The sequence below is a fragment of the Aethalodelphis obliquidens genome, unplaced genomic scaffold (genome assembly GCF_003676395.1).
Source record: "Aethalodelphis obliquidens isolate GAN/ISIS:26980383/991018 unplaced genomic scaffold, ASM367639v1 scaffold74, whole genome shotgun sequence".
In the NCBI taxonomy this organism is placed as follows: Eukaryota; Metazoa; Chordata; class Mammalia; order Artiodactyla; family Delphinidae; genus Aethalodelphis; species Aethalodelphis obliquidens.
The window spans coordinates 7,717,467-7,732,244 of NW_020838018.1; the positions used below are offsets into that span (position 1 = coordinate 7,717,467).

General features: G+C 42.7%; 1 protein-coding gene across 4 annotated transcripts in view; it reads left to right on the plus strand.

Annotated features, from left to right (window-relative positions):
- XPO7 (exportin 7) overlaps positions 1 to 14,778 on the plus strand; it is an 85,504-nt gene that overhangs the window by 65,869 nt on the left and 4,857 nt on the right. For all 4 annotated transcript variants that reach the window (XM_027092100.1, XM_027092102.1, XM_027092099.1 and 1 more), the window contains exons 14-25: positions 1,864 to 1,999; positions 2,516 to 2,589; positions 3,759 to 3,839; positions 4,761 to 4,824; positions 5,238 to 5,346; positions 6,323 to 6,429; positions 8,714 to 8,802; positions 9,537 to 9,644; positions 11,827 to 11,909; positions 12,083 to 12,297; positions 12,531 to 12,669; positions 14,514 to 14,674. In XM_027092100.1, the coding sequence (XP_026947901.1) occupies positions 1,864 to 1,999; positions 2,516 to 2,589; positions 3,759 to 3,839; positions 4,761 to 4,824; positions 5,238 to 5,346; positions 6,323 to 6,429; positions 8,714 to 8,802; positions 9,537 to 9,644; positions 11,827 to 11,909; positions 12,083 to 12,297; positions 12,531 to 12,669; positions 14,514 to 14,674 (1,366 nt within the window). The remainder of the gene's footprint in view (positions 1 to 1,863; positions 2,000 to 2,515; positions 2,590 to 3,758; positions 3,840 to 4,760; positions 4,825 to 5,237; positions 5,347 to 6,322; positions 6,430 to 8,713; positions 8,803 to 9,536; positions 9,645 to 11,826; positions 11,910 to 12,082; positions 12,298 to 12,530; positions 12,670 to 14,513; positions 14,675 to 14,778) is intronic.

A 14,778-nucleotide genomic window follows, 5' to 3' on the forward strand; every position in this document is an offset into this window, starting at 1 on the left:
CCTCATACAGGATCTCAAGTTACTTCGTGTCTGTGATTCTAATCTTACTAAAAACCTGTAAATGAGCATTTAGTGATCTCTGAAACTTTACTTAACATAGAAATAAAAAGGCAGGACTTTTTAATAGCCTGCAGAGGTTCTCAAACCTTTTCTTCAGGACTCTTTACCTTCTTAAAAAGTATGGAGGCCCTCAAAGAGCTTCTGTTTATGTAAGCTATATCTATCGATACTTATTGTATTAGAAAGTAAAACTGAGAAGTTTTTAAAATATTTATGAATTTGTTTAAAAATAACAATAAGCCCATTTCATGTCAACATATGTTTTTTCGTTGTTGTTTTATTTTTTGTTGTTGTTGTTTGTTTTTTTTGTGTGTGTTACGCGGGCCTCTCACTGTTGTGGCCTCTCCCGTTGCGGAGCACAGGCTCTGGACGCGCAGGCTCAGCGGCCATGGCTCACGGGCCCAGCCGCTCCACGGCATGTGGGATCTTCCTGGACCGGGGCACGAACCCACGTCCCCTGCATCGGCAGGCAGACTCTCAACCACTATGCCACCAGGGAAGCCCCATAATGTTGTTTTTAATAACTATTTTTGCAGAAGAAGTGAATGAGAAAACTGGCTTTGTTTTAATGTCTGGCATAGCAGAAGTCAGCTGGATTCTCCTTTCTGCTTCTGCGTTCAGTCTGTTGTGATATCACATGCCTTACAGCCTCTGGAAAACCTCACTGCAGCCCTCATGTGAGAATGCGAGTGAAAGGGCAAATAATGTTTTAGTATTTTTATGAAAGTGGTTTTGTTACCTTGCAGAGAACTGCTACCCTGAAGGGTTCTAAACTTTCAGATGCTCTCCTTAGAGATAAACACATTTTAACATGATGCCTTAGAATTTATTGGTCCCCAGACATTTCAATCCATAATTTTTATTCTTATTCTGAAAATCCCCATTGGTCTCTTTCCACCCCCACTTTATCTGTCAGATGCCTATCTGCCCTTAGGTGCCTTAATCCTGACTAAAGTCTCCACGGCATATCACACTGGCATTTTTTGAAGAGTTGATCAAAGATTTAATAAAGATGAAATCCAATACCTTTCTGATTCTGTAGCCTGCTGTGATACTGTGTGTCATAATATAGATTGAGTTTAGACAGTGTCTCATATACTGGTTCTCAACTTGAGTGTTCCAACACGATGAATGAGTCCAATTCACTCATGATGTCACAAATAGTTTGTTACCTATTTTCACTATCAAAATGCCAAGTGACTCACTTGTAATCACATCATTCTTATTCATCCCAGCATTCCAGTATGCTTTCTTTTGAGGGGATGGGTGCAGGGAAGAGGGATGAAGTCACAGGTAGCATATCTGCTCTTGGTCCCTGGAAGTGTCACCTGCCTGTGAACATCGTCCTTCATGTGTCTCCTTTCCTTTTATGGCTCCATGAGAAAAAAGATTGAGAGCCACTGGTATTTAGTCCAATTGACCTCATTTTATAAATGAGGAAGTGGGGCTCAGAAAATAAATTGCTTTACCCAGGGTCTCACAGAAGTTTCAAGGATGACCATAACCCTGGTACTAGTGTTTTTCCCACTATTTTTAAGCAATTATGAGTTCTGCCTCCATCTACAGTCTCGGGCGACTGGAAGTTTTAAACATGTAACCGGTCCTTCATACTCCTCGGCTGAGGTTCCTGTAGGTCAGAAATGGAGAATTTTGTTCCCTCAGTGGAGCTTAGAGCCTGCAGAGAATGCCTTTCCAATAGGATGGGTGAGGAGAGGGGACGTGTGCCTACTTCAGGGGAGGTTGGTTTTCTGCAGTGACCAGGATATCCTGCTGTTGAGAGAATCATTGCTCTTCCACCTCTAGGGTGCTCCAGCTGATGAACCTAACAGACTCTCGCTTGGCTCAGGCGGGTAACGAGAAACTAGAATTGGCCATGCTGAGCTTTTTTGAACAGTTTCGTAAGATCTACATTGGGGACCAGGTGCAGAAATCCTCTAAGGTAACAGACTCTCAGTTGGCTCCATTTAGTTCTCACTTCTGGTTGTGGCATTTCTGATTAAGAGAAATGACAGAGAGCAGTTTAGATACAATCTCCAGATTTCATGTATCAGGATAAACCAAATAGCTCCTCTCGGTCTATAGAATTTGGGGAGACTCATCAAAAAATTGGGTCCATTTTTCTAGTACTTCATGTGCTTAATAAATGACCAGTCAAAACATCTGTTGGTCTCCCCCAAATTGGCAATTCTCAGTCTCTGTACATGAGTTGATGTTCAGAACAACAAAAGGTTTTGACAGTCTTTTTGTAATTTCAGGGTTGAAGATAACTCAGCATCTATCCAGTATTTAGTAATACTTAGAAACTAGCTCATTCCTTCAGTAAAGACTTCCCCAGCATTGTTGTCCATTTTCTTCTTATATCTTAGGCTCCTGAATGAGGACAAAACAATACTGGGATATGATTTTTCTAATCCATATTTTCTGGTTACTTTCTCTTCCCTAAACACACCACCAGCTGTACCGCCGACTCTCAGAAGTTCTGGGCTTGAATGATGAGACCATGGTCCTAAGCGTCTTCATAGGAAAAATGTAAGTGTTTTGGCTTGCCGTCAGCAAGAGTCCCTTGCAATCCTGTTGCAACTGTAAAATGTGATCTTGGCATTGTGCTGCCAGTGCCTTGGTATTCCGGCATTGATCGTTTGCGTCAGAAAATTGTGCATTTGAGTGTGTGACAAGCTGTGCTTAGAGATATGGCCCGGCCCCAGAGCATTCCAGGCTTGTACAGGCAAGGATTTCATTTTGTTCACACGGAATCTCATCTACAGCCTCTGGAATCACGGGTGAAGCCCTGCCATGGCATTAGCAAAACAGACCTTCCTCCCCAGCGATTGGTGCTCAGCTCCTCACCAGATCACCCTGCTGCCAGGATGCCCAGAGTGGGCTTTCACTTTCTGGCACTGATTTCCACTAGGTGTGCCCCCAGGAGCAGAGCCCCACTCTAAAACAAGGCTTACTCCTCTCAAGAAGCATAACACCCTTCGAGAGTCTTGAATCTCCAAAATCTAGTGCTATTGTTTGGATTGTCATCAAAGTTGGAGCTCCTGATTGGCCCTTTTTTATTTTTTGTTTGTTTGTTTGTTTGTTTGTTTTTTAAGTTATGCCCCTTTGTTTACATTTCCCCCTTTTTAGGAGCTCAATTTATCAAAGCACACATTAGGAGCCAAATACATATATTACCCAGGGCTGTGTGCAATGTGACGTTTTGCCTCCTTCCAACCATCCCAATCCTAAACACTCGTATCCATGAGCTGGTTAATCATTTAAGATGAAAAAAGCAAAGGGGGTCTAAAGGACTCTGCCAGCCAAGAACCCAGAAGCAAGGGCTACTAGAATTCTGCAGCTGACAGTGGATGGTGCAGGTGCAGAATTGCATACGTCTGCATGTTATCACTGCCGCAGAAATCTCTTACCCTTGCTGCAGAAATCAGCCCTGGAGTGCCCCAGAATTCCAAGGGCCTGGGTATGGGCCAGTGTAGCTTTGGAACCAAGTAGTGAAGATTATCTGAAGGATAATTTTTCTAGTCAACCAAATGTAAGTACGGAGATTTTATACCCATTTTTTGTGGTTGTGATGTCTGTGAAGTGGTGATGCAGATGTGTGGTGACTCTTGATGGATGATTTTCTTCTTCTCCCAACTCTCAAAGATACCAGGCACATCAAAAGTGTCTCCTGCTTTTTTTTTCTTTTTGTCCTCCAGCATCACCAACCTGAAGTACTGGGGCCGTTGTGAACCAATCACCTCCAAGACACTACAGCTTCTCAATGACCTCTCCATTGGATATCCTTTTCTAAGCTGGCTTCTGGGCGAAACAGGAACTGTGGAGTGCCACAGTCTTAGAGATCATGGCCTCCTCCATTTCTCTTTTAATTTAGCTGTATGTGTACTTAAGTATCTTCCATTCTCATAGGAACCAAAGACAATACCCAAACAGAATCCAGGAATAATTCCAGACCCTAAAAAATGAGCCAACGGACAAGCTAATAGTCTACCACAGATTAATTCCTGTCTATCTCTAAGATCCAGAAATACCCAACAGGTCTGTCTGATAGGTACACACTCTTTGTAAAGGTTTTAGCATAGGTGGCAGCAAAGTCCATCTGAATTTTTCTATCAGCTTATAGGTAGAAGCTGCCTGATTACAAACTTTGCAATAAAAGTAGCCACTACACTTCCTCTTGACCTGGACTCAGTCTGCTGTAAAGGTTGAATTGCTCTAAGACAGCCTTTCACAACCAGGGGTCTGCAAGAGAAGTAAACCCTATAAAAATGATCTGAGTGACTTTTTTCTCAGTTCTCCCAAAGATCGTACATAGCTAGTCTCATTCTCAATGCATAGGAGAGAGGTTAATTCACCACACAGTGGATGCCTGACGTGGGCTTTAGGGCTTAATTCTCTCTTAGAAGCCCCATTGAGAAAAGCTACTCTAGGATATCATGATTCTTGGGGGAAACTGCTGAGTTTTATCTCTTTTCTTACAGATAGGACTTTGGTATGGGTATTCTCTCACTAATCAGTTAAATTCTGCTTAAAAGAGAACACCTGTTTTTCCCATTTGGCAGTGCCATACTCAAATGGTTAAGAAAAATAAGATAGCTGGGTATGGAATTCATAGTACTCTAACCTAGAAAGTGCGCATCCTGCATTAAAGATTCTTAGTTTGCATCACACTTTCCTTGACCCTCTTCCTTTGTCTTTACATACAGTAGTGTAAGGAAACTGGTGAAGCTGAGTGCGGTACAGTTCATGCTGAACAATCACACGGTGAGTGGTTGAGCCCCTCGTCCTGGTTCTGCTCTCCAGCCACACACACACACTCTCTCAGCAAACAAGGGAGATGTTTAAGTTGAGCTCCTCGGCGCTGCTGCCGCCAAAGGCCGTGCCCTGACTTCTGTCACACTGCCAGGTTACACTTACTGTCGTGAGAGCTGCTGTTTGGGATCCAGATAACCTGAGTTATGGTGAAGTCACCGACTGTTACTCATATGGAGATAAGTTAGTTGTAGGTAACAATAACAATAGTTTTTTTAAAAAAATTTTTAATACCCCTTACACCCTTAAGGAATGATAATAGAGCCATTAGCTTGAAAGGGCTCAGTAATTCTGAAATTACTGGCTTGCATTCTACCTCTGACCCATGTTTTTATCTTTTTAACTTGTTTTCTTTTTTTCAATAGAGCGAGCACTTTTCATTTTTGGGTATTAACAATCAGTCCAACCTGACAGACATGCGGTGTCGAACTACCTTCTACACAGCACTTGGGCGTCTCCTCATGGTGGATTTAGGTACTGCAATAAGTCCTAGAGGCTCATGAAGTAATCTGGCATGGTTCTAAATTTTCACTTGAGGCTAGAAAACTAGATGTGGGGGAGGTCTTTTTTGTTGTTTCAACAGTAACAAAACTAGCTGAAATGACAGTCTGATTTCACCAAGGACATATCATGCTATCATGGTCCCTGTAACTGGAAGAGAAAAACAGTATGAGTCTGAAGTTTTCATTTGATGTGCAGTGGTTCTAAAATTCTATTCATAATTCTCATCTATAAAATAAGGGAATTGAGAATTCCTAAATGCATCTTGTTAGCCAGATAATCCTCTCCTCCCACACTGAGGTGCAACCCTCCTGAGCCGGCCAGCACTCCTCAGTACCCACTTCACTGGCACATGTGAACCAGGAGAGCTTAAGCACCTTTCTGGCTCTGGTTGTGATATTAGCAGTTTGGGCTCAACTTATAAACTGAAGCTTAATAGTATCATAATTTTTTAGCTATTTAAATTTAATCCTACTAAAATTACATTATAAAACCTTCTATATTTACGAAAGATTACTTAAAAAAACAAAAAGAAAGGTATAAAAAGAAGGGCCTCTCCACAAGCGCCTGAATGAAGTTCAAGTCTCATCTAGTTCTCATACCCCAGCCTCAGTCCTTTCTCAACTGACTATAGTTCTCAATTAAGGAAACATAAGCAACATAGTACGTTGTACACATCAGAATCTCCGATATTGAATCTCAGTATTGAAAAAATTGGGGCATCCCCGGACTAGATGATTTCTGCCGTGACGATTTTTCTAGTTTAAAAATTATTTCTATACATACATTTTATTCTGAAATTGCTACTAGTACCTATTGGGATTATCAAGGGACGCCCTCTGAATTATCCTGGGGTCTGCTCATCTGTCAATACCATCTTATTTTCCATGCATACACAGCCTTGCATTTTTTTCTGTTGGGGTCACACCCCGGCTTGTTTTCCTTGCAGGAGAGGATGAAGATCAGTATGAGCAGTTCATGCTGCCGCTCACAGCAGCGTTTGAGGCTGTGGCCCAGATGTTTAGTACTAATAGTTTCAACGAGCAAGAGGCAAAGGTGAGTCCTTCACCCACTGATTGATCAGCTTCTGGTTGAGGGCAGTCCCTGAGAGAGACTTGATTGGGTAGCACTGCAGAAAATAGTGCTTATCCATAAATTTTCCACTAATTTAGCTTTTTACTCAATCTCTTGGACTCCAAGGATTTTGAAATAGAAGAACCAGTGTAAGTTTATAAACTCTATTTTTATGTTAAAGTGTGTTCTTAAAACAGCCCTTAGGATTTTTTATCTAAGTTTTTAAATGTATTAGCATCAAGTTATTTTATATGTTTTCTCATTGCCTTTTTAATCTCTGTGGTATATTTAGTTATGCCCCCTTTTCATTTTCAATACTGCTTATTAGTGCTTTCTCTCTTTTTTCTAGACGTCTTGCCAGAGATTTGTTACTTTTTGCTTTGTTTTAGCTCCATTTTATCTGTGTTTTGTATTTCATTCATTTCTACTCTTTATCTTCATACTTTTTCCTTGGTGTTATTCTGTGGTTGTAACTTCTTAACTTTTCAGCCCTTCTTTCCTAATGTAGTCATTTAAAACTATAAATATCCCTCTAGGTATATTATTCCACAAGTACTTTTTGGTTTTGGTTTTGGTTTTTTTAATTGGCATAAAACTTACTGTCTTAGCCATTTTTAAGTGAATGGTTTAGTAGCATTAAGTATATTCATATTGTTGTGGAACAGGTCTCCAGAATCCACAAGTTTTGGTAGGTAACATTTTCCATTAGCATTCAGTTCTCTGTATTTTCTAATTTCCATTAAGATTTCTTCTTTGACCCACGAGTCATTTAGAAGGGTTTGTAAATTTCCATACAAATGGAATTTTAAAGTTACCTTTAGTTATTGATTTCTGGCTGTCAGAATGGTCATTTCTTGGTTTTTTGCTTTCCTCATCTTTTTACTTCATGCACACCTGCTCTCTTTACCTATAGATCTCTGTACCAAAACCAGAAAACACTAGACTATTAATATTTGTAGGACTTTTTTGCAGTGTTCATAATGATACTGATACTGAATTTTAGACCCACCAAATAGCTCAGGGGTATTGCCCCCCAAAATGCCAGACTTTACCTGACATTCTAAAATTCTCCTTTTTCATCTTCAGAAAGCCTCTTAGTTTTCTCTCTCCAGATTAGCAGGGAAGTCAGAGAGCAACACCATTTGCCCAACTCGCTCCTCTTTACTTCAGCGTTCTGGGGTCTGAGATGGGTACCATTCAAAGCTAAGGTTAATGTGGAACAGATCAATAACAGGATAGAGTATCAACCACTGTCAAGGATAAATGAGGGATATCAGTGAATATCAGCCCTTTCCCCCATCAAAAAACAAGTAAAATTAATGAAAGAACCACCTTGGCCATGAACTACAACCATCACCATATCTCTGTCGTGCCTCATATAACAAGTCTTTTAGATTGCCCATGTCTTAGACTTAAAATTGAGCTTATGGTATCTGTTCAGGAATAGAACTGTTTGCTTAAAGCAGACTGTTAGCAGAAGTGCAGACATTTTTGATAAATGAGTCAGAATACCCAACTGTGCCTACTGACGACTGTTAGCTTTTGAAAGCGCTTTTATTGCTGTTCAGAGCCCACTAGTAAAAGTTCTGCTGAGAAAGAGAGCACTGGATTTGGAGTCTTGGTGTTGTAAGTCCTAATCCTGGCCCTCTTGCCACCTGCCAGCACAACTATGGGCAAATTATTTGACCTCATTGGGTCTCACTCTTTTTCTGTAAAAGTATAGTATTAGTACTTTTATAGGTCCAAGATCCGGCACATCAGTCTAATTTCCAGACACCCCAACCAAAGGGCAGATACCTGTAGACTCTTGTCTTGCTTCTGGCGGAGTCTACATTTGCATTCCTGTGGCACTGGCACCTTTGTAATTAGATGTGGACCAGACCTTTAGGAATATGCCTCTTCTCCCTCTTCTTGTATGTACTTTTTTGCCTTTTTTTTCCCTTATTCTTCTTGAATAAGCTTTTTTGCTTTTCTCCTTTTTACATATGATTTATCACATTAATGTCTTAAAATTTTATCAGCCTCTATTTTTGCCATGATGGGCCAGGAACCATCCCTTTCTCTTGGAATAAAAAGCTTCCAAAATTAATTTTCCAAGTGAAGAGATTCCATTCTAGTATGGAAGAGATCGATTGAGAATATTTGGGAAGGAGTATTTGTTGAATGATGGGAGGAAGAATTTGATTACAGATATGTGAAATCCCCATCAGGTGGTTACAGGTTTGGTTTTTCTTGTATCTTAACATGTTTTTGCCTTCTACTACAGCGAACTCTAGTTGGCCTAGTAAGAGACCTGAGAGGGATAGCTTTCGCCTTCAATGCCAAGACCAGCTTCATGATGCTGTTTGAATGGATGTATCCTAACTCAAACTAGGAGCGTACCACAGCAAGCCTTGACTGGAGTGTGAATGGGTGATGAAGTCATCAGGGAAGGTGGGGGGAAGGAGTTGTGAGGCAAAAGAAGGTGAAGAGTTACCCAGAAGGCCTGCCATATGTCTTGTAAGCTGTCATTCCACAGTGGTCCAATAATATGATGCCGCCTGCTTTGGTCACTGAGATTGGGAAATGAGTGAGGTGGCTTCTCAGTTTCTCTTTTGGGTCCCAGTTATATACATGCCTGTGGAATTGTTGCATGGGAATTTTGCTACACTTAGAAAAGAGAGACATTACAATCTACTAAAAAAAGACAGCTGTACTAGGAATTAGAAAGTCTGACCTTACTAACTTCATAACCTTCAGCAAATCACTTCAAATCTAAGTGCCTCTCTCGGATAGGTAGGTAAAGGAACTAGCTGCTCCCCTGTCACATTACAGAAGTGGTAAGAGGACAGAACAATATGAAATACATTGTGCTCCTCAGAAGAAAGGCATTATGTAAATTACAATGTGTCGTTAGATGCCTATCACAAGTTAAAGGACACACATCGCTTTAGCACCTTCTGGTTAGAAAGACTCTTAAGATTAGCAAGGAAGAGACGGGAAATTAGAGAACTATAATTTGGCAGACTGTGCTTGACCAGTGCTGAGAAATTGTTGTAAGTTCTGTACCTTTCTGGATTCAGAATTCTTCCTTAGCTTTTCATTTACAGCTACCCATCCTACATGCCAATTCTCCAGCGGGCAATTGAGCTATGGTACCATGATCCAGCCTGTACCACACCTGTGCTCAAGCTAATGGCTGAATTGGTTCATAATAGGTAAGCAGGGAGATTTTCAAAGGGTACAGCTGCCCTTTTATCTGAAAGATCCCTAAGATAATTTGCTTTATCTAGTGTTTTCAGCAGATTGCGGAAGATATTAAGATTCACTGCTATCAAAATTTGAAAACCTCTAAAAGATTATAGTGTATGTTTTTATTTGTTTGAAAGAAGGGTGTCCCCAACCACACAATGCCATAGCTGCATGCAGGAAATAAGTCACTTTAAAAAGAGTCTCAAGGGGCCTCCCTGGTGGCGCAGTGGTTGAGAGTCCGCCTGCCGATGCAGGGGACACGGGTTCATGCCCTGGTCCGGGAAGATCCCACATGCCGCAGAGCGGCTGGGCCCGTGAGCCATGGCCGCTGAGCCTGCGCGTCCGGAGGCTGTGCTCCGCAACGGGAGAGGCCGCAACAGTGAGAGGCCCGCGTACTGCAAAAAAAAAAAAAAAAGTTTCAAGATAGCCACTCTTAAGAGAAGTGAATTTGGCGACCAAAATTCTGATTTCCCTGCCCACATGTATAAAAGTTAACATTTAGTGATGGTGCCACGTCCATCACATTCTATAGTTCACATTTCATAGAGACTATTGAGAGGGATGCAGACATGTTAGAACACTCAACACTCTTTCTGCAGAAAGGGATTTGTTGGGCAGATTACAGCTGGATTGGTAAAGGTTTATCTTAAAAGTGAGAAAGATTTCCAAAATACCACATTCTAGATTTGCCCAGCAACTTAGGGATGGAAAGGAAAGAAAACTCTAGCACCTTGACTTCACTAGGATTTCAGGTCTGTATCTGCCTCTTAAGGCACCCTGAGAATTAATAATTTTTAAAACTGTCTTAGTGAAGAAGTGGGTAATATTCATAGAAGCTATAGCCTCCCATGAGGCTTATAGTTAAGACTTATTCATTTATACAATAGACATTTAAGAACATCTACTCTTTGCCACTTAGGCACTTTCATATCGATTGTGCCAAACAAAACCTCTGCCCACTTAGATGTTGCATTCTGGGGGGATGACAGTAAAAAAAAAGTGTGGAAGATAATTTCAGACAGTGGTACATGCTATGAAAACTTAAATAAGGTAATAAAACAGAGGGGAATTGGAAGGAGAGAAGGCCTCTCAGAGAAGGTAATATGAATGAGCAGAAAGATTCTGGTATCCCTGCAAGGATAAGGGGGAAAAGCATTCTAAACAGAAAACAAGTGCAGAGGTCCCAAGATGGGATGAACTTGCTGAGACAGCAGAATGCCACTGGCTGGAGCCTGGTGAAGGAGGGGAGGTCAAGGTAGGCGACGAGTCAGACAGATCGTGTGGTGACTTAGTACAGCAGTAGTGAAGAATGGCGTGTACTCTCATTACACGGGAAGCTACTGGAGTATATTAAGCAGGAATTAAAACGGTATCATTGACATTATTTAAAGGTCTCATTCTGGCTACATGTGGAGAATGAGACTACAGGGGCAGGAGTGGAAGCAGAAGGACCACACGGGAGACGGGTGGGTTCAGGGCATATGGTAGAGCTGGATCTTGGTGGATTCTGTGTAGGGAGGGGAGGAAGAAAGAATCAAGAGGACTTCTGGGTTTGAGGCCTTAGCAGCCATGAGGTCCGTGACGCTCATTAAGCAGGAGAACAGACCAAGGAGGAGGAGCTCTGGTCTAGGGCACAGTCAGGAACCCGAAACTCAGGTTGTCGACATTGTCTGCCCTCCTGACCCCACTCCCCTTGTAACATTCTCAGTTCCTTTACAGCTTTTCCTCTTCTAAAGTGGACACGATGCTCGTACCCCTCCTTCAGTTGCCACTGAAGCTGTAAAGGTGAATGTAGATTAAAGTCTGAAGGGCTGTGAGCTAGTACGACCAAGAAGTGACTGTGATAAAAGCTAAACTTTAAGCAAATTGAGAATTTTAAGAGAATAATTTTATCTACTGCCTCATTTTCTTTGTTTCTTTTAAACGTTTTCAGCTTGAGCAGCAGAACTTGAATCTAGTATGTTGGTCTTCAAGATACAAGCCACATCACTGTTATCTTGGGCTAACTTGGTTATTTCACATTAGGATAAGTAATCTGCATGTCTTCGTGCAAAAAGTATCACCTAACGTACTCAGGGGAGAGCCTGAAGTAGCCTAGTCTTCCAGCAACATACCTCTGACTTTGTCTCCTCTGTGTTCTCTGCTCAGATCCCAGCGACTCCAGTTTGATGTCTCTTCCCCCAATGGCATCTTACTCTTCAGAGAAACCAGCAAGATGATAACAATGTATGGTAAGTGCTTAAGAGGAGCAGAACCCTGGAAGTGAGTTCCAGCTCAGTCACCACTCTGCAGTGTGGGTCTCATACGCTCGTGTCACAGCGCCAGCTGGTGCCAAGAGGACTGAGGCAGTATGTGAACTGTCAGTTACCACATGATTGAGTAAATATGTATCTTGTCTACTCAGGCAATCGCATCCTGACACTAGGAGAGGTCCCAAAGGATCAGGTCTATGCACTGAAGCTCAAGGGCATCTCCATCTGCTTCTCCATGCTGAAGGCTGCTCTCAGTGGGAGTTACGTCAATTTTGGAGTCTTCCGTCTCTATGGGGATGACGCCCTGGACAATGCTCTACAGACCTTCATCAAGCTGCTTCTCTCTATTCCCCACAGCGACCTCCTGGTAAGCCCTAAGTGTCGTTGACAGGATCCGAGCCCTACGTCATGTCAGTCTTTTTTTTTTTTTTTTCTGCTGAGACCATGATTGAATGTTTCTCTGAAGAACTAGAAGCTGGCTCCACCTAGGTCTTCTGTCTTCCCGTCTGAAGGGAGCTAAGCTATTTTACTGAAGATCTTGCTCCACACATGCTGAGGTACACAGCAGCTAAGCCGATTTTCGTCCTCCTTCTCCCACAGGATTACCCCAAGCTCAGCCAGTCTTACTATTCACTACTGGAAGTCCTGACCCAGGACCACATGAACTTTATTGCAAGCCTGGAACCTCATGTCATCATGTATATTCTCTCTTCCATTTCTGAAGGACTTACTGCACTTGGTAAGTACCTGGGTGGGCGGGCGGGTGAGTTGGTTGGTTGGTTTTTACCACTTAGCTAAACAGAAGAGAGAGTCTTGCCCCAGCATCCAAAAGGATTACTGCTTTGGGGAGCGCATCCTAACAACAGAGTGTATAATTCATGGGTACGTTCTCAGGCAGCAAATACTTAGTGATGCCTTCCTGTGGACCAGGCACTGTGCTTGGCACTAAGGGTACAGTAATCAGTCCTGTCCTTTAGGAATTTTTATCTGGTAGATGAAATAGACATGTAAACAGACAACTGCCTGTTTACCACCCTTACCTGTGTACACACAGCAGTAGGGTAGGTACGGAGTGCTGTGGGAGGGCTCGGGAAGAATACCTAAACTCCTGGCTTTGAGGAGGTAGGGTCCTGCAAGGCTGGCTGAAAGAGTTGGCATCAAAGCGTAAACCTAACAGGTGAACCGGCCTTATCAGATTAGTGGAGGAAGAAGCTTCCTAGCAGCAGGAACTGCAAGTACTAGCACCTGTTGGCAAAAAAAACCCCAGGAAATCCAGATGGCTGGCACACTCGTGCAGAAGAGAAGAGGGGGAATGAAGTGAAGCCGGAGGGAGAGAGAGAAGCAGGGGCAAATCTGGAGATCACAAAGGCTGCCCTTGAGCCATATCAGTATGTTTGGGTTCTATCCTTGGGGCAGTGGAAGGTTTTACACAGCTAGCTCCATAAGTCTTTTCATCCTGTTCTACCTGGTTCTTGTCAACCATTTTGTTACCAAGCTGCATTCCAGCAGTCTTAGTCAGTGTGTATGTGTTCAGAGAATACAGTACATTTTTATCTTAGGCTGAGCAAAACATAAATAGGAAGATTAAGTCAACTGCAAAATAATCACAAAATATTGCAAATGCACAGAGAATGACTTTGGATTGTCTGCTGTGGTGAGTTAGCCACACCTCTGCTCTGGGCCACCTCTTTGATACGCACTTACCTCCAGCAGGGGGCGTAGCCGTATCTAGAACAGTCCAGCCGGGGTATCAGACCCTGCTTTGGAAGGCTGTTTTTTAGCTTCTTGAAAATAGAGGGACCTCTGCATGAACGGAAGCAGCATGCTTTACTCTTTTAGGCCTGTGGCCTGTGCCTCACCTAGTCAGCTCTGTCTGCAGGCTGTGCTGCAGTGTCCCCTTAATAAAATGAATAGACAAGTCTGCAGCTTCCCACCGCACACTCCCCCAGAGATGCTATAGATAAACAAATACTACAGCGCCCCACTCTAACGAACTGTAGGTGTTGATAGGCTGTATTAGTTTAGTGACAGTCACCCAGGTAACTCAGAATATAGGCTCACACTTCAGACTTGGATTCTAATCACAGCTCTTCCAGTGACTAGCAGTGTGACCTGGAGGCAAGTCACATAACCTCTCCAAACTTCAGTTTACTCATTGGTAAAATGGAACACCTACCTCCTGGAGTTCTCAAGAGGATGAAATAGAGATGATAACCTGTAAAGTCCTTAGCACAATGTCTGGCACAATAAAAATACTTGCTATATTGTAAGCTATTTGATATTTTTTATGAAGCATAAGACATAAATCCACATCATATTGAGTCAATAATTTCAATATTGTTTATACTATTATCTATTGTGACAGGCTCATTTTCAAACTTAGAATTGGACCTTGCTGTATGATGAGGGTGAGAGGTTAACAGGCAGCATCCCAAGCCGTGGTCTTGGCTGCACTGACCACAGTTCCCAGTCTGACTGGGGACCTCTGTGGGAGCTCAGCTAAGGGCAACTTATGTTCACCCGAGTCACCATGAGCAGCTTTGCATCCCTGCTCTATTCCACCCCTCCCCCTCTTTCTTCCAGACACCATGGTATGCACAGGCTGCTGCTCCTGCCTGGACCACATTGTGACATACCTCTTCAAGCAGCTTTCACGTAGCACCAAGAAGAGGACAACGCCCCTGAACCAGGAGAGTGACCGCTTTCTGCATATCATGCAGCAGCATCCAGAGATGATCCAGCAGGTAAGGAGTAGGAGGGCTAGGAGGGCTAGGAGGAGTATGAGGGCTAGGAGGCAGTGTGGGTGTCCCACGGTGCGAGAACCTCTCTGTGAGAGAGGAGAGGCCAA